At 37.8% G+C, this 19,330-nt stretch overlaps 1 protein-coding gene across 1 annotated transcript in view; it reads left to right on the forward strand.

Moving 5' to 3' along the window:
• Nucleotides 1-19,330, forward strand: part of COL24A1 (collagen type XXIV alpha 1 chain) — a 161,347-nt gene that overhangs the window by 42,101 nt on the left and 99,916 nt on the right. The window contains exons 12-18 of the mRNA XM_009274268.2: nucleotides 3,063-3,107; nucleotides 5,382-5,435; nucleotides 6,643-6,687; nucleotides 8,876-8,929; nucleotides 9,624-9,668; nucleotides 14,768-14,821; nucleotides 17,355-17,399. Coding sequence (XP_009272543.1) covers nucleotides 3,063-3,107; nucleotides 5,382-5,435; nucleotides 6,643-6,687; nucleotides 8,876-8,929; nucleotides 9,624-9,668; nucleotides 14,768-14,821; nucleotides 17,355-17,399 — 342 coding nt within the window. The remainder of the gene's footprint in view (nucleotides 1-3,062; nucleotides 3,108-5,381; nucleotides 5,436-6,642; nucleotides 6,688-8,875; nucleotides 8,930-9,623; nucleotides 9,669-14,767; nucleotides 14,822-17,354; nucleotides 17,400-19,330) is intronic.

Genomic DNA, 19,330 nt, shown 5'->3' on the forward strand with positions numbered 1-19,330 from the left:
TTAGTTGTGTTAATAAACATCAGCAAACAAGATAGAATGGAGCTATGAAGGAAAAAAACCCAAAACCCAACCATTTGCTGCTGAAGAAGTTTTTCAAAACTGGATGCCGTGTGTTGACAACGTGGAGCTGATAAGCAGGCATTGCAAAGGCTCCTGTGACAGCGCATGGAAATCTGTTTATATGCTAGACTTACCCCATGCCCAGAAAAAATTTCTTCTGGCACTTTTCAAAGACTAATACCTCTCTGTAACTGATGGTTGTAGCATTAGGTATAACACTTCACCTACTGATTTGCAGAGGTTACAGAAACTTCTTGGCTCTCTAGCAAAGTTGCCGGTGTTGTGCCAGATGTATTTTAATAACAAATGCATAGAATTTCTAATAAAACACAATGGGCACCAGTAAGATGGAGAGACTTGGCTTGAACAGTCCTTGCTGTTAAGGTTTAACATCTATATTTTGCTATATACAGATTTCACTCAGTCTGGGTCCCACTGTGCTAGGCATATGGTAGAAGTTAGACACTTAAGCTTGCTATGAAGTCTTTTCTGAGTCGTATTAGTTGGCGGTAAAGATTTTTCTCTCACACAGACCAAAGTGTTCTTGCAACTCGCTGTGTTTTTGTAATGTGCTTGAAGTCTGTATTGCTGTAATTTGAAGATTCAAACCTTTCTCTTCCACATTAGCCTTCTAAGTCAGAGCATTAATCTTCATTAGAAATTGGGAAGTATTTTATTTTGCAAACCAGTGCTTGTGAACTTGTATTCTTCTTGTTTACTTTCATCTTAGCTCAGAGCAAACTGGGTCTTATTTATATGGGTATGCTCGAGAATACAAACCCAAACTAATAAAAACCTAAGAATTTTAAGAGGATTAGCTAAGTCACAGGAAAGGAAACCCCTATGTGAAAACTCTCTCTTTGGAATGATACTCATTTTAGCGTCATTCAGCTTCATTCCCAACCAGCATTGAGTGAGTTAGAATGAATTAAGGCCGTGTTAACTCTGAATAAGAATATGGGCATACTACTCTAAAATATGAGTTCAGAGCAGTTTTCCTCTGGCAGAAGTAAGATGCTGTTGTGTAGAAACATGCACACCAGTAATTAGTCCTTCTTCATCTCACAGTTCCTTGTGTGCCACCTTTTGAGACTGTCCATGCAGGTGTTAATCAGCTAAACTGACCCACTTTAAATTGTGATAAACTTCTATTTGAATGTTTCTGTGTATAGCAGCATTTGCTTTCCTTTTCTCCTTGTACAGAAATAATAAACTACTGAGAGATTTCTTCTATCAGCACCTACTTTAGTTGATCATTTAAGCATAGAGAGAGGATAAAATTCTGAAATGGATAAAACTCATGAAACAGAGAGTGGGCTGGGACTGTAAAAACTATATGGCTTTCTGAGGCACATTTTGAAAGCTAAAGTTGAGTTACTGGCTTATGCTGGCATCTTTAGTTCTGCTTTAGCAATTCAATAAAAAAATCTGGGTTTAGGCATGCATTAATATAGTAAATTGGGATATTTCATGTTAACTGGTTTATCCAAGATCAACTCCTGGCTTACCCATGTTACAGATTCCACCCCCCCCCAGCAATGGAGACCTGCTTCCTTAGATACAGGGTAACATATGTAAATTATTTAGACTTAAGCTACAGGAGAGGATTGAAGCCAGAATACAATATAATTTTGCAAACTGGCAATGCCCTGTGTGTGATTAGCAAAATGAAAGGACACACCTGCTGTGTTGGGTTTTGAGAAAATGAGGCCGTTGGGTTTCTTAATGAGTACATCTCTTTTGGATCAAGATTCCTCAAGCAAGCCTATAATAGCAAAATTGCAAATTTTGAAGCCTGACAGATGTTATTCTCTTTTATTATCTAAAATTATCACCAAGCAAAATCATTCCATCTTTTAATTTTATATATGATAATAAAATTAATTTAATGCAGAAATACTCTTGTAGTCACGCAGAAGCTTATCCAAAACTTTGGGGTACCTGATCTGCTGAAATCAGTTGCAGAATTCCTTCTTATTATAGGGGGTCTCAAGTCTCTACTGACTAATAAGTATCATCATGCCACAAGGCAGCCAGATGTCTTACATCAGCCAAGACACTCCTGCTACTCAGTCAATGTCTTTGAGGCCAATTTTATGATAGATTTCTATCCAGAATAAGGATTGTTTTCATCTTTCTCTTTCAAGCTGCAGCTTTTGGAACTTGTGTGTTCCCAGTACCTCTTGCAAGGGATGTGGAGACCATACACTTGGCTTCTGCATCAATCATGCAACTGTTACAGCCTCCCTTTTAGGCCAGCTTATTTGGGTATGGTTAGTACAGTGTAAAGACATCCAAGAAGAAGGTTCCCTTTTCAAGGGTACTGATGCAGATGGCAGGTTCCAGATCTATTTTTAATTCTTTTTTTTCTTTAAGAGCTAAAATATGCATGAAATGGTCAATGCGCAGGGAGTAAAGTTTGACAGCTTCACGATTCCAGCACCACAGGGAAGATTTCTGGGATGAGGAACAGGCTATTCTCCCTACCGATATAAATTCCGTAATATAAGGGCTGAAATTTGTTCTATGTTAATTTTAAAAAGAGATATCATGTGTCCTGGAAGGTCTGTCTTTCTTGAGAGTGTCCTAGAATAGTATGGGATGACCCTCTATTTATATCCCTCCTCTGAACTGCCTTGTTCAGAAGGGGCATAGTGACAAGGATTTGGAGTGGGGAAATGCACTGTACCGAATCCAGTTCTGCAGTTTCAGCAATAACTGGGGACAGCATCCCATGTACTCATTTGTTTAAAAGAGTACAAGTCTGGAACGGTCTTTAAGCATGCTGATATCTTGAAATTGTCTAAACTGCCATGAAGATTTCTTACTCCTTTTTCTCTAACTCACCTTTAATATGGGCTGCTAAATGTAAACCACACTATTGCTGCAGACAAACAAGTTTGGCTATTTTTTTGCTTGATAAAGGGAGATTGGAGTAGGCAGAAAAGGTCCATTTTGTGTGTTTAACTGTATTTATCACATATCTGTTTCTCTACCTGCAGGGTCTTAAGGGTTATCTGGGACTGCGAGGGCCACGGGGTGAGCAGGTAAGTGATGAAAGCACAGTACACTATACTCTACAGATGAACAATTGAGGACAGAAGAATGCATAATCCAATATAAGTGTTCAATATAAGCAATCCATGTAGATTACTGACTGCTTAAGGAAATACTTGTTTGTTCTTGACCAAGAATTCAGATTATTTAGAGATCAGTGTGTTAAAAAATGGTCTAAATGAAATGGAAAAGACCAGCTTGTTTTTCTTCAACTACCACACTGGCTTGGTGGAGGTTGGTGTAAAATTCTTGTTAGAGGCACAGTTTGGATTCTCTCAAAACCTCTACTGATTTAGTGCATTTTAAATCTTCTAGCATGTAGAAAATGAAATGGTTGTTTAGTGCTTTTTCTCACTTGCATGTCAGTTCAAGAAGCAATCTGAATGTAAATTTCAAAGGCATCCAATTGCTGATGCGTCTTGTTAGCATTAACGAGGCTCCTCATGGCAGAGTAGATGGAAGCATGAGTCTCCTTTTGGATGACCCTGAAAGGGAAATGGTGATAACAGATGATAGACACCCGAAGGGAGATGAAAACTCATGAACATCACCCATGACTTTAATGAGTTTTATACACAAATCTTAGCTGAATGAGTTGTGATTTTTAGTATAGGCCCACAGGCGTTTTTCTGTGATGACTGTAATTTAGCAGTGAGATAAAGAGATATCCAGTGGAAAAAAAAAAAGTCATTCTTAACATCAGGAGAAGAGTGCCTCAATCTTTGAAGCAGTTGCAGGTGAAAAGTAATCAGTTAGTTACCATGGAGGGGAAAAAGTGAAGCTTGCATTGAAAAGTAATTCTGCTCATTAGTCATGCAATCAAGCATGTAAGTTCCTTTGAAGGCAATTCACGTTCAAGAATGTGAAAACTGGTGATGTGCAACTGTTTGATATCTCAGTGTTCTCGTACTGCTGCTGTAAATATTTTCCTTCATTATTATCACTTAGAAAATACTCTGATGTAACTTTTAAGAGAGCACTTTGGATGAAAGTTTTATTTTGCACGTAGTTCTTACTGCTGATATTGTCAGGCCTGGCTGGTGAAGGTGATGAGTTAGACCAGTTACTTGTCATCTTTAGCACCTACCTGTGTCTGTAGTTTTTAGAAGCTTGTACGGCAAGGACAGACATTCTTCTGAATTTGTGAGTTGTGGAACCTCTTGCACAACTGGTAACAAAGGAGAAGTTTTAAAAGATAAGTTGTAAATGCAATGATTCCACTGCTTTTTTAGTTTTTTCATATACACATATTCTGAGGTACAGCTGAGCCAAAATAGGAGACCATGGATCCTAGTTCCATGGTAAAACATCTGTCAGAAGATGAATCACTGCCTGTTGAAAGCAGGTGATAGAATCATCTTAATGGCAGCTCATTTAAACAAAAAATACTGCAACCCCTTTTTGCATCTGCACTTCTGAGTTTTCCTAAGACTGCTGTTTCACCATAAATCAGCTGTGAACAGCTCAGAGGAAGTCCTGATCCTTTGCTATGGTAACACTGACATATGACAGTGGGTGGAAAGGTCAGGCTGGGAGAGTGTCCAGTTTATGGACTTGGCTTGTTTAAAATACAATTAATTGAACAGAGGTAGGTGGAGCTTCCTATGTCCTGGTGATGGGGCCATGGCATTTGGCACTGTTTCAGAAAAGCACAGTTTTCTGAAAATAGTCAGATGCGCAGATGTTAAATAATAAAACAACAACAAAAAATACTTTTTGATTTGATTAGGATGAAGAAGATAGAGAGGAGTTCTATACATTCATGATTAGTCCGGTGCTATATTGACCTGATTCTGGAAGAAACAAAGAAATTTGGCTTTGTAAGGACACAAGGATTCTTCTTTAATGAAACATTTAACACATTTGTTCAAATACAGCTAAGACCAGTGCAGTTACTTTGTTATAAGGACCTGTCTCCTATAGTCTTCCTCAATTACTTTTTATAAATAGCATCTATGTTTTTATTATGGAAATAATGGGTGCACTGTTGTATTTCAGAAAATCTTAGACTACTCTGCTTGTAATGCTTTTTAAAGGATATGTAACTGGAATTGGTGGAGTGAGTTACATATGATGAGTAAATTTTAGGGTGTTGCTGTGTAGGTTGCTTAAAAAGCAATTTTTCCATGAGCTTAAGCTGTGTCACATGACTAGGTGTTAAAAGAGAAATGATAAAACAAATAAACTCCAAAACATGACATTAAACCTGTTTGTTGTTTCCTTCCTTTGTTGTTTTTCTTTTTCCCACCTCTTTTTCCACTTAGGGAATTCCAGGAATGGCTGGCAATATTGGGGCAGTTGGTTACCCTGGCAGGCAGGTGCAGTAACTATACTAATGTCTTTGCAGTTTTGGGGGTTTTCTTGTTTGTTCTTTTCAAAAGTACCATATCTAACTCTTTTGGAACTACTAATAGTATAAATGTATTTGTTTACATCCTATCATTTATCCTTGAAACAAACCTTTTTCACAGGTAGTGTCCTTTAGTAATGTTGAGTCTTGTGGCTTTTAAACTTGGATAGGTTAGATACAGTAATGCTGTACCTTCCTGGAATACATGAATGACATTACCAAAGTATTGAATGTCTAAACGCTTTACGCTCCTTCATAAACCTCTTGTGGTTCTATGTGTTTTATCTTCTTCATATTTCAAGTACAGAAGCAATAGGAAACTGCCTGTAGTATAGTTCCTTCTGATTTTCACCAATATATTTACTTCACTGCTGAAACTATTTCTTCAGACCTTTAGGAAAACAGAACATTAAAAGATTATTCCCCCCTCCCCCTTAAGATATTTGAGGAGAAGAACCAATAAAGCCAGAAAGCAGCTTTCCATAAACACAAGCGCTTATATAAATATTGATTTTATTTTTCTAATTTACATATAAGCTAACAGATACCTCAGTCCAATAATACAATTAAGACATAAAGTAGAAATATTCATTATTTTCCCCATATAAAGGTATATGAGCCAAATTCAACAGTTGACTTTGTGGTTTTGTGTCTGCTTAAAGGGTGAATTTGACCAATACTTCAGCATTTTATTGGATTAGGTTTGTAATGGCTATATATTTTAAAATTCCATTACAATATTTTATATAGTAATGAATGATAACATGTTTGTGTTGAACCGCATAAAATGTTTAGAGCATTTGGACTACATATGCTATTCTGACATTAGCTTGAAAATAATTGGAAATGTGTCCAAATATAAAAGTTTATGAAAAATCCTGTGAAATTATGTCACTGTAATGCCAGATCACTGGGTCTGGACAAAAATTTCCTCCCAGAAGAAATAATTTTAGTGTAAAGGAGGTTTCAGTCACTGTCTAAATTTCAGCCATGAATTAATGGGAGACCTTTCTGAACATGGTCCCAAGGCGACTGCTTGATGACACCCTCTTCAATCCTAATCATTTTAAGAATGTATTGCCAGTTTGCAGTTAAAAGAACTCTTAACAGTATTTGTTAAATAGAGCATATGTGGTTGTTTAAAATGAAGTACAACTCATGTCTTCTTGTAATAGGGCTTAGCTGGACCAGAAGGTAACCCAGGTCCTAAAGGTGTAAGAGTAAGTAAGCATTTTAAGCATTTTGGCATGCATGTCTATTTTTACCCATACATAAGAAAGGGGATGAGAAGTTTCATTCAGCTCTGCCAATTGTATGCCCGATGAACCACTCTGTCTTTACAGAATCTGCAAAAGAGAAAACATAGTGTTTCTTTCAAAATACATGTAAGGATTTAATTTTTTTTTCCCATGGAGAGCAGCATAGAGAAGTCTTAGATTGTTGCCCTTCCTCTCGCTCGGAATGCATGCAGGCAAGAGAAGGAAGGCAATACTGAATGTGGGTGTGTGAGAGCTGGGAGTGAAGAGGAGCAGACGTTTCCTGCCTGAAGCATTATTTCCATAATGGAAGCTGTCAAGAAGGGAGACATACCTGGCATTTACAATCTGTAACAGCTACAGAAGTTGATAAAGGGAAACCGTCTTGTTACATAAAACCATAAAAGTGATCTTGAGATTTTTAGAATGGTTCAGTTGTAGTCCTGTATATCCCAGGGACGGAAGGCTCTTAATGCTCTGCTGATTCAAGGTTTGCTTTTGATTATTCTTGGAGGTAAAATAGGTTGCCTTTTTTTTTTTTTTAATTTTTTGTTTGTTTGTTTTTTAATAGGCACATGTTCATGCCTACACATGCTTGTATAAGTATTTTTTCAGACTGACTCTCACCGTCAGGCAGTAGACATGGGTTTCCAGAAACTTGCATGTTGCTGTTTGCACCGAGGATTTGAAGGAGCCTTTTGCTAGGTGTTTTCAGACCCTCAGCTCATGCTGTACAGGTTGCTGAGCAGTGTGCTGTCTTGTCAAGTATCTATTAAAATAACCTTATTGTATTGCTAAATTTGCTTTTGTCCTGTTTTTTTAATGTAGTTACTAAAAGCCTTTACCTGCAGCAGCTTCTTAAACATGTCTGTTTTTTTGAGGTGGGTTTTTTTGGGGTGGGTTTTTTTAATGTTAGTTTTCATTACAGTGATGGAAAAAATTAGTTTGTCAGGATCAAGTGCCAGCAGATATTGCACCCTCAGAGATTGTATCTTTTACATTTCTTCAGTTTAGTTTTGCTCAGATTCTCAATGCATTTTGTCTCATTCTTCTTTCAACCAACAAGACATTAACTGATCCCAGTCATTTCCTGAAAAGTTGCTACTTCTCTGTTTACACAAAGGTAAAAATGGCCAATGTGTGAGTAATTTTAGGGAAGAACACCTGTTAGGTCTTAAGGCTAAGTCCTGTATATGAATTCTACAAGCAACTTCCAATAAAAATGATGATGCAGCTCTGTTGAGACATACTATTGTGCTACGGAGGTGTATAGCAACATGATATGAAGTATCTTTAAGCTTTAAGTTTAGAGCATTGCTGCAATCAAACTATACTCTGCTTCTCAGCTGTTTTAAGAAACTGTAGAAAAAAGAAGCGCCTTTGTTTTCCTTACTCTTGTTAGGGCTGGATGATAAGATGGGCACTCTCTTTCATAATTTAAAAAAAAAAAAAAGGCAACCCCAAAACCACAAATCATTACAATCGGAGGACTGGAGAGAGAGAGATGAAAGCAAGGGATTCTTGTTTAGTAACTAATATTTTTGTTCCAATCTCAGTTTGAATCTGGTAGCATAGAATCCGTCTATACTACTGTTTTTGTAAATTGTACTATCATTTCTGCTGAGTCAACAGCATGTTTCTGTGTCCATACAACTGATTATATGAGAGGATCTCTTTCTGACTTTCTGAGGGGAAGGTGGGAGAGAAATGCATTGTAACTGAACTTTAAGAAAAACGTTCTGCTTATGACAAGGTAAACTTTCTAGGACTCCTGCATATAGCAGTGATCACACAGTGTTATTAAAGATGAGAACATCTTTTCTGATGTATTTCATGAATAAGGTTAACTTCAGCAGCTTTTTAATATTTAATTTATTCTAATAAATAAGGTCTCTGATGCAACTTTGTCTTATTGGAACGCTTTCTTAGTACTTCTTTATTAATTGATTCTGTGCCCTTATAATAGGAAATTGTTTTTGCTGTTTGTTGGAGAGTAAATCCTAGTCAAATTTAAGTTGATTGAGCTTCACTGGTAATTTCAAACGAGCCTGAATTTAATCCCTGCATCTTGAACTCACAGCTGGCCAATACTGAGGGACAAGCAGTGTTGGTGGGAAGCAGCCTTGTAATCAAGAATTGTTCTTGTTTTTAGGGTTTCATTGGACCTCCAGGTGTGGCAGGACAACCAGGACCTGAAGGAGAAAGGGTAGGTTTAATGGAACATTAATGAAATATTGGTGTTTGGGTGGTAATGCAATATATGTTAGAATGGGGAAAAAAATGTACAAGGTATTTATTCATTTAAGTCTTTGTCTAAAAGCAAAATTGATGTGGAGGAAATTAAATAAATAGGTAATATCTAATTAGTCTAATCAATGAAATGCACTGGTGCTAAAGTTAAATGAGGAGCAGCTGCAAATTATTATTATATAATCTAGAGCTGCAAGGATTAGGGGTATTTTTTCTTACCACCAAGGTCCATAATGAGTATTTTTCATTGAAGCAATTTCATTCAGTCAATAATTAATTTGTCAGTTGTCAGATGATGTTTGCAATTAAACCAATCATGGAAATCTTAATCTCTGTCACTCTGTGCTTGAGCTTTTTCTTGCTTCTCTTGAGCACAAAGGATGTCCAGCCATGTACTTTGATGGAAGCAGGGTATGGCCCTTCTTCATAGTTGTTCTGATGTGGCCACAGTAAAGACAAGCAAAGTTTGTGTTTCTGCCCCCCTGTTATAGGATATTGTGTCTATGATTCTTTGCTCGAATCTCTTTTCTTTTTTTTTTTTTTTTATGGTGCTTTTTCCTCACACTGTCTTTTCCAATCAAATGCAGGTTTAATTACTTGAATTTAAGCTGTTGAAGAAACCTACTTATGATGGGTTATTTCTTTCTCAGGGCATCCCAGGCTTCCATGGAAAAAGAGGTCCTAAAGGGAGACAGGTAAAGCTTCTAACACTCGTTACCATTTCTGCTGCCAATGTAAATGCACCTGTAATTCACTCTGTAACTTTAATCAGCTGAAAAATGTTAGTTTTATTTTTTCCATAGATGACTTTCTATTGTTTCCAGTTAGTACTTTGCAGTACTGCAGATTCTGTGCAGGCTGTAACTACTAGGTGTTCTGAAGTGAGGAAGATTTAACATGATGAGCCTTGTGGCTGGTTACTGATACCAGCTATCTGAGGGTTAAAAGATGACAGAAACATGTACATATATTCTGTAAAAGTAGTGTTAGCACAAGGTACAGATATGATGCAAGTTTCGTAAGTCTGATTTTGGTGTTGGTTTGAATGCAAATCAGCTGCTTCTAATGTCTGATATTTCTGGACTATGGTAAATTAAAGCTGTCTTCTACTTAACATATATTTCTACAGCTGAGAATAAACACAAATCTGCCAAGTATACATTATCAAGGTTTACATATTTCCTGTGGTATATCTTTGATGCCAAGTGTTTTGTTTTCTGCTGCAACCTTATTATTTTAGGTCTTTGAAGCTATCCAGGAGTTTCCAATTTTAACTTGCTTGTGGTTTGAGATTGGAAACTGCGATAGCATTCTCCAGTTGTGCACTCCGTTGCGCTCAGCAGTTCGGATGACTTTCATCTACCATGTTGAACAAGCTTGTTCAGCAGTAGTAGTGTGATTACCGTCGTTTGGCTGTTGATGTATGCCGTGAAAGTTGTGGAGGATTCTGTTTAATTATGTTTTGTTTTCTGTGTGATCTAACACCAGCCAAAAAAGGCACTAGCCTTCAATAGAGTTCCTTCTGATGTAAAGAAAGGCAAGCAGAGAGAAGTGTCACGAAGTTGATAGACTGCTCTTTCTGGAGCTGCTATCAAATTGTTAAGGTATAAAATCAAAGTAAGAATCTGTTTTTTAATTATTCAGCTAGCAGGACAGGGTGCTCCTGTGCTTGTTGACCATATTGTAGTTTGCTTATAACTTCAATCAAGTGCTGCTTTGTACATCTGAGTGTTGGGCAAGAAGGGGTCTGTGCCATCAGTACCTTGCAGTAGTTGGCAGTGTGTTGTGCCGGTGAGTCAGGTACAGCATTTAAGAAGAAGGAGAACCTGGACGGAAAGCAAAGGCTTGTGCTCAGTGTGGAAAAAGAAGAGGAGGTGGCAGCAGGGTACTCTGAAAACACGTTTTGCATTACAATCTCATTCTCAGTGGCAGGTTTCACTGAGGCTTCTGATTGCCAGTGTAGTAGTTTGTTTCAGTCCGTAACAGTTGGTGCTGTGCATGCTGTCATAAGCAGCTATTTTTCATTTACAATAAGAGCACAACTTCTATCAGTGCCAGGCTATGCTCTGATAAGAACTTTTATTTATATAAATCAGTTCGGAGAGGTTTCACATAGGTGACAGAGCACCAAAAGCACCTCTGCACAATGTCCATGATTACCTTCGTTCAGTACTGACTCCTCTGTAACGTTGTCATTTCCTCAATCCAAAGGTTCATTCCGAATCCTTTCTATGATCTATAAAGTACTTATTTGACTAAAGGCTACTAATACAGGGACCAAACCAGGAGAGCAGTCCCACGGGAACCTGGCTTGAAGTACTTTGCTGGATCACAAGCTTAGAGAACGTGTGTCATTTTAACGCCAGACAACGTCTTTCAACACAGTGTCCTGGTGTTAACAACACTGGTGCTTTGGGACAGGGCACTGTCACTAAAGGAAATTTGGCATGGGAATTGCATAGTGCCTGAAGTCAGGCTCCTCACCTTGTGTTCTAGGATGCAACTTATTTCTTTGGACAAAACTTCTGTCAATAATATTACTTGGGGGGGAAAAAAAATCTGTCTGACTGGCAGAGATCCTTCTGAAAGAAAACAGATCCCAAATATGATCTCATTTTTGGAAAGTAATATTAAAGTATAAGAAAAGTAGACCATACAAGGGATTGTACACTTCCAATTCAAAATGCTGCTACTTAGCAGGTTTATTGAATAGTTACTCATATTTGTAGCTTCTCTGGCATATTTGAAATGGAACAAAATATTCAATTACCAAAACCTTTATAGAGTGAGGATTTGTTTGAATTTTAGATTAGTTTTGCATACAATATGCTTTAAAGAAAATATTTCATAGTAAAAGCATATGTATTCAATTTCTTTCCATTGTATGCTTGTAATATGAAATTTGGCTAGTTCTGCAGTATTTTTAATGCATTGTCTGTGCTGTTAGTATTATGCATAGTGCTTTTACTACATAGTTTGACCACATTTGGGGGAATGTTTTTACATGGTTTTCTTCTGTAGTTACAACCAGCAGTCAATGTGACAGAACAGAACTTGTAAATTATACCAAGAATTTATTAATCAAGTCCATTGTAACTGTAAAAACAGTTCAGGTTCTGTTTTATATTGAAATTATGAATAGTCGTCCTTTGTATCCTTTATAGTAATGTTAAATGATATTATTGATGTAATAAAACACTTGTTGCACAGTAGTATTATTATATTACTTCCAATTTTAGACTTTTCTGACCATTCTCCTATGTTGCATTTTCCTTTCATTTTTCTACTTACTAAGTTTTATCGGCATCAGTTAGAAGACACACACTGTTGAGAATGGGATTATGATGACTGTGGGTAATCTGTCCTCTCGTAACTCATGCTATGCTGGGTTCCTGCTGTATATAAACCACCATCTGTGACCTGCATCTATGATCTGGTGGCTGGTAAAACTGTCCCATTGCATCCTCCATTTCACTTTTGATGCCTCATTTGTGTGTTTTTAAAAAGAATTGATAGTCATGTGTGTTACAGCAATTCTGCCTCTTCCAACATCTACCATGTTGTTTTGGACAACCAAAATATTATGCTATTAAGGAAAGGGTAGTAAATTAATCTTTGTCTACATCCTATCAGCTGGCAGCTTTTAAGAACATAGGCACTGTCAAATACCTATTTTGCATGTGTGAAATTTTACAGTATATTTTCAGTTGTGCAAAAATTTGGCCAATGGTGTACAGATTGAGAATGAATGAAATCTGCTTTATTGACCGTTAACCTATGAAACTCTACTGTTTAAATGATAAGACAGTAACCATATAAAGACCTGTACTGTCAGATATACAATTATGGCTATAGATTCTTATTTGTGAGTTCCATGATCAGATCCCAAATAAAGATTTCATTGTTGTGAGAGGCATTCCTATCTTTTGCTTTCCTGAATTTGCAGGAGAATGCAGAAAACCTCTGACCAAAATCAACCCAAAAGATGGTACAGGGACTGTTAAGCATGTCTCAAATTCATTCACAGTATCATGCATGATGATGGGAATTAAGAGCCTGTTAAGTTGTTTCAATATACACATATAAAAAATTGCCTTAACTTTTATAGAATTTTAGTTTAAGTTATTACTAAAGACAAATATGGCTTAAGCAGTGCTTAAACTACTTTGGTTTATGATATGATTTTTCCACCTCCTTGCCACAGTTTTATATTGTCTTCCCGACTGCTGTTTGTATAATATTGTATGATGATGCATATCCCCCATTCCATTAAGGAAAGACACTGCTATAGTAAGTCCTGAGCTGGACAGTTATGTGGATGTCCTCCAAACAGGGCAGATTAAAAAGGCCAAATTAATCGTACCTTTGACTTGCAGCAGGTTTGAACACAGTCTTACAGAGGTGAAAGGTTACTGCCTCAAAGTACTGTCCTGATGCACAGGGCGGGGTAGAAAGACATTCAAACATTGACAAGACGGAGAAGAGTATTTCATGTGAAAATTATTATAAGGATGGAATTTGGTCCTTTTCCCTGTGGAGATGGACTGGTAATGCTCTGGTGCTTTGCAGCTGATGTCTTGAGGTCAATGCATCTCTCGGTTATCTCAGTACTCTAATACTGCGCGAGATTTTTCAGTTCCAGGAAAAGTCTCTCCTGTGAGCGCCTTAGCTTGGATTTTTTTCCAGGCAGAATCCCTTTCCAGCTTGGTATTTTGCAAATTTTGTGATAGGCTCTTCTATGGACCTTACAATGTAATTAAAAAGGATGTTGACTTCTCTGTAGATCTGTGCTCCATCCTTTCTCCTAACTTTATACAGTGACAGGAATCATGAAAATATTGCATGGTGCTGCTGCAAACTAATAGCATGAGTTTGCTATTAGCTTCATGTGGGTCATCCAGAGAAATAGTGAGATCTGCCTGGAAGTAGTACACTGATAAAAATTAATCTAAAAAAACCCAAAAAACAAAACCCAAACCACTTTTCCTCAGCAACTCATGTGCTTCTGCAGTGGGCGACATCAGAAAGATGTAAAGCAATCTGCAAAACCCTGAGAGGAAGCAAGAAAGGGTAGAGCCAGTAAAGTGGTGGATTTCCATTTCATTTTGCTTCTCAAGCAAAAAATGGAAATTCAGTTTCAAGCTTCGACTCTTGACTTGGCTAGTCATATTTCTTCCCTGTCCTGATAATCTAGTCTCTGAAGTCAAAACTCTGATAAAATGAATGAGGCTTTTCCATGTCTTGTTTGAGTTACTGTTTCAGTCTTTAGATGCAGACTAAGGCAAGTGTTCACATTGGTAAGGACAGTGTTGTTGCCAGAAAGATGAAAAATTTGATTTCTAATGAACATATGTCACACTGAGACTGCAACCATTAATATTTGGGGAAGGGTAAGGAGAGAACAAAAGACAGATGTTTTAGTGAATGCTGTAGGTAAGAGGAAAAAAAAATATTTGAAGTAAAAATACTAAATAGGAAAAAGGACTCCAAGCAAACAATTCAAGTCATACTTGTTTAATATTGCTCTTAAAGCATTCAGTCATCTGATTTTGCCCTATGCTTACATTGTGTATAGTTATATCTGTTTTGGTTATGATTTTAGGAGACAAACAAATACCACTATTCTGTTCATTTGAACTGTGCAGCTGAAACTTTCTGCTTCTCCCATTCCTCCATCTCTCTCCCTGAATTCAGTTGCTGATGTCCTAGTTTCTAATACCTATAGGAATTCAGTGTTCAGACCACCCTTTGTGTCTTGGATAATAAAGAACAAGCATTCTCTCTTCTGCTTTAGGGTTTTCCAGGTGACTTTGGAAATAGAGGCCCCCCTGGTCCAGATGGGAATCCTGTAAGTACCAAATTGTGTGTTGATTAACATGGTAAAATTTGTAACACTCAATATTAACTCCCCTCCCAAATGGAAAGGAGACTTTTGCCTCAAAAGCAATGTCTTGAAGTCCACAGGAAAATTTTGGACTGTTACTTTTCCACAGAAATTGCTAGGATAGTACTGTAATAAGCAGTGGTATAAAAAAGAGAGAGAAAAGAACCAGAAAGCTGCTTGAGAGAACACAGTTTCCACTGCTGCATGTGCTGACTACCTTGAGAATCAGATGTCTTGCTGTCCTCATTGCATTACTGATGAATGTTTTGTCTTCAAAAATTCGTGCACTGGATATGACTTTGTGTTGTTCATTTAAACCATTATGCTAAGATCACCTTAACAAAATGGGATTCTGCATGCGTACCGAAACGCTAGCTTTCATATGCTTATGCATTTGATAGTTGATTTCATCCTTTGAACTGTTACTGAATACAATTATGCTAGTATGTCTTTTAGTGCATTATAATCAGTATGATAACAGCTTTGTCCTTGGCAGCGTGTGCAGGCTAAAGTGTTCTAGTGGTACAGTATTCAAGCTGTGGCACAGTCACATCACTTCACTGGCTGCCCTCAAAGGAGCTTTGCTGTCTTGCTGTATTTGTAGGGAAACTCTGGCTGCAGACTCCAAACTCAGGTTTCCTTTGATATGAGAAACCAATGAAAGGGCTTTGGGCCAGACAAGGGAATAGCAATAAGTGCTGGGCAAAAGAGCAGCTGATTTGAATCTGCTTTTATTGTTGGATGCCTCTTTGGAAACTGCTATCAGTTTGTGTCTAAAGGTTGTTCTGATATGGACCAGAGTCAGCAACTGGGCAGAGATGGTCTCTTTTTTTGAAGGCTTGCCCTTTCCTGACATGCATCTTAGAAACTTATTTTAGAAAAGCTTACATGAATTTTGCTGGTGGGTTATCAACATTTGGTGTCAGCATTTTGGAACATAGGAAAAAAACTATTTTGCATTTCTGGTCCCTGAGGCAAAGTTCCCCTTGTGGGAATGTCAGGTGATGTCAGTATGGTGCTTTTCATCTTGAAAGCCCTCTGAGGGGTTCTGAGTGTCACCAGCTGCTTTGCAAATGATGTAAAAAGGTTAGTTCTTCCTTCCCCTCCTGGTACTCCCAAGTCTCCCTCTGTTCCTGATAAAGCAGATACTGTCTTTCCACAAGATCTGCAGAACAACGGTACTTTAATAGAAACAAGCTCAGAAAGCCTGGATCTGAAATTACAGACTTGCGCTTTACAAAGAAGCCTGTTTTAACACAAGCATTTGCAAACAAGTTCCCTCTAATCTGCCAAGACAGCTGCTGATCTTACTGCCTTCTCAGACAGGCAGCAACCCCTCTCCCCTCCTCCCCCAAAACTCACCCTGCAGGGCTTGTTCAGGCAAGGGGCCAGAGCTGCAGCTGCAGGGGGCTGCAATGCTAATGGCATATTTACAGAGCCTGTCATGAGCTGGCAGTGAAGAGCAGGGGCTGCCTGGGAGGCCTGTGGTGGCAGGAACTTGAAGACATTTCTTCCCGTGTGCTGACTTGACACTAATGACATTTATCTCCATCCCTAATTTCTTCTGCTTAACAGGGTAATGCCATCCTTCATTTCCACAACACCCTCTCAGTTCTCTGAGGATGTCAGTCTGCCTTGGAGGATGTTGCTAGAGCATTCAACTTCCCCTGTGGTTAGTTTGCAGCAGGTTGGAGAAGGTGCGTAGGCACCAGAGGAGGGAGGAGAGCACGAAGGTGTCCTCTGTGCCATGCCCAGCAGCCATGCCCTGCTGGACAGCTTCAGAATGGGCTCAGATTTGCTTGCATAAAAATTCCCCTTCACCGTGGGTGCCGATGGGCTGCAGTGAACCCTATGTATGATATCCATTGAGTAGCAGGTCCCAGGTGCTGGGACAGCCTGCGCGAAGCATGCTGACCTGGAGGGCAACAATACCCCTTTCACACAGGGCAGAGACTTGGCAACTGTTTTCAGCAGTGTTCGGAATTTTAGCCTCTGCTGAGTTAAACTTGAGTGTAACAGAGGCAGTAGTAGAGTACCATTGAATTTGTTACTTCTACATAAAGTACAAATACTGTAGTTTGCATTGGAAGTAATTTTTCATAAAGAGAGTGTAGCCTTTAATTTGCAAAGGTCTTTCTATGAACTGAGCTGGCATTTTATTTATCTTTCAAAGGAATCTTAATAAATTCTTGTGGTGTTTTTTTTCCACCCCAAAAAAAGTTTTTTTCTTCTTCCCACTTTAAATATCATGGTAACAAATCTCATATTCTTTGGTAATGCAGGAATGATTTCATGATGCAAGTATCTTGAGATCTAATTCCACAATCAGGGATTTTAATAAGTGTGTTCCCCTATACAGTGATAAGCTGTCATTCTTCAGGAACTCTCTATAAAAATCCCAACTGACTTGCTTTGCAGATCACTTTTGTTTATCTTACCACTGAGAATTTTTTTAAATGGTAAAATTCAGATAATGTCAAATTCATTTTCTTTGAAGGGAATCGTTGGTGGTGTTGGTCCTCCTGGATTTCCAGGACTAAGAGTGAGTACACTTTTATTACTTACTTTGATATGGCTTCATTAGAATATTTGTCTTGTATGTTTGTGAAATAACAAAAACAAATATACAAATCCCGGGATTTAAACAGATTTTTTTTTAGTTAGCCATCACTTTATTGAAAATCACTCTACAAAACTGCTGTCATATTGCTGGTATGCAGTACTTCTATACTTGGTTTGGATTTGTATGCTTATTTCTCATCTGGTGTGTCTGGGGTTTTTATTTGAAATAACCAAGTTTGCTAGTTTATATCCCTAAAGCCAGGGTTAATTTTTGAAAAAGTGCAATACTTTCAAACATTTTAACATCCACAGCCCTCATTCATTCCTGTATATGGCTACCAAATTCTAAGCAGAATTAATTCCTAAGCAAAATTACTTTATCTTGTATACAGTATCATATTCAATTTTTTTAATGTTTTTAGAATAAGGTAGTGATGCTCATTATGGAGTTGCAAGCTGTAGTTGTATAAATACAGTTGTGCCAGAGAAGCTCTGTGACATGAATGAGTCCTATAGGAGGTGGGGGGGGTTTCATACCGTGTAGTCTTACTCCCTTATTTTAAGTAATTCATGTGTTTACTGATAGAGGACCTGGATTTGATTCTTAATGTTGGCTCAATAAAGGCTGGCTACCCAGCCGTGTTCATAGTTCACAACATGTGGGAGAAAATAGCATGTTTACACTTGAATTAAGAAAGCCATGGTTGTCTCCAGTGGTTTTGTTTTTGATATCTGGAGATGTGAAACATTCTTGATAAGTTTGTTAGTTTACACTAATGGTCATCTAACTTTTCCTTTGAAGTATGACAGTCGAGTTCCATTATTATTATCTTTTTAATGAAATGTTTGTAACAAAAAATATTCCTATATTTTGCTGCCCGATTGGGATTGTTATGGCATTGCTATAGTGAAGACACGCAAGCTTGGTCAAGGAACCTCTGTGGCTTCCAGCCTTTGTCACGCAAACATGACTCATTGTGTTCTTGTCAGTTGACATATTTGAGCCAATTGAACCACTCATGAGACTAGAGGTTGCACTCTTGAGAATTTGCTTTGAATTATAGTTTGCTTTTCTTTCTTACATGACTGTCTTTGGAATTTTATCTCAAGGACTTTGGTAATTGTACGAATGTATCTGAGCTTTTTTAAAAAGCCTACTATATATCACTTCTAAAAAGGTACTGTTACTGATTATTTTGACTTAGTCAGCAGTTTAGCCCTTCCTAGAATTCATGAGTGTAAATGTTTGCATGGTCAAAGCTCCATTTGCCATGTTGCTGAGTTGCAGTCACTTACACAGAGAGATTGAGTCAATAATTTTTTGTGAAATATAGAAATTATTTTCAATTACCAGTCCAAAGCCTTTGCCACTTGTATATATCCAAAATATAACCATAATGAGAGCTATTTCTTGAGAAAAAAAAAATTGATGGCATATTTAGATTTTGACCAGCATGAAATCAATAATCGTTTTGCCTGTGAACTCCATTTGAGTGGCCTGCCATCTCTTGTTTATATGTGGGACTCTTGCACAGTTCTAGCTGTGTAAAAGAACATTGATTATGTGCCCATGTGCTCTACATAATTTGTATTCAAAGTAAAGACAAGAAAGTAAAGCATAGAAACTGGCATTTCTTTCTTCATTATGTGCAATTACTAAGCTAATTCTTCCTGTGTATAGTTTTTAATTTTGCAATGTGACAATTTGGAACAGGACTTTTACAGGGAGTGCGCTGATATTCACATCTTCTGTTGGAATTAGAGTTTGACCCCCAGAATTGTTAGAAACTTCACATCATCTGCTGCAGCTCCATTTGACTGCAATGAAATAGGGATCTTTTATGGAGCAGGGAGCTCCTTTGATCCTTACACTTGTGTGTTTGTAGCTGAGGTGTATGTATATATGCTGAA

The sequence above is a fragment of the Aptenodytes forsteri genome, unplaced genomic scaffold (genome assembly GCF_000699145.1).
Source record: "Aptenodytes forsteri isolate BGI_AS27 unplaced genomic scaffold, ASM69914v1 Scaffold59, whole genome shotgun sequence".
In the NCBI taxonomy this organism is placed as follows: domain Eukaryota; kingdom Metazoa; phylum Chordata; class Aves; order Sphenisciformes; family Spheniscidae; genus Aptenodytes; species Aptenodytes forsteri.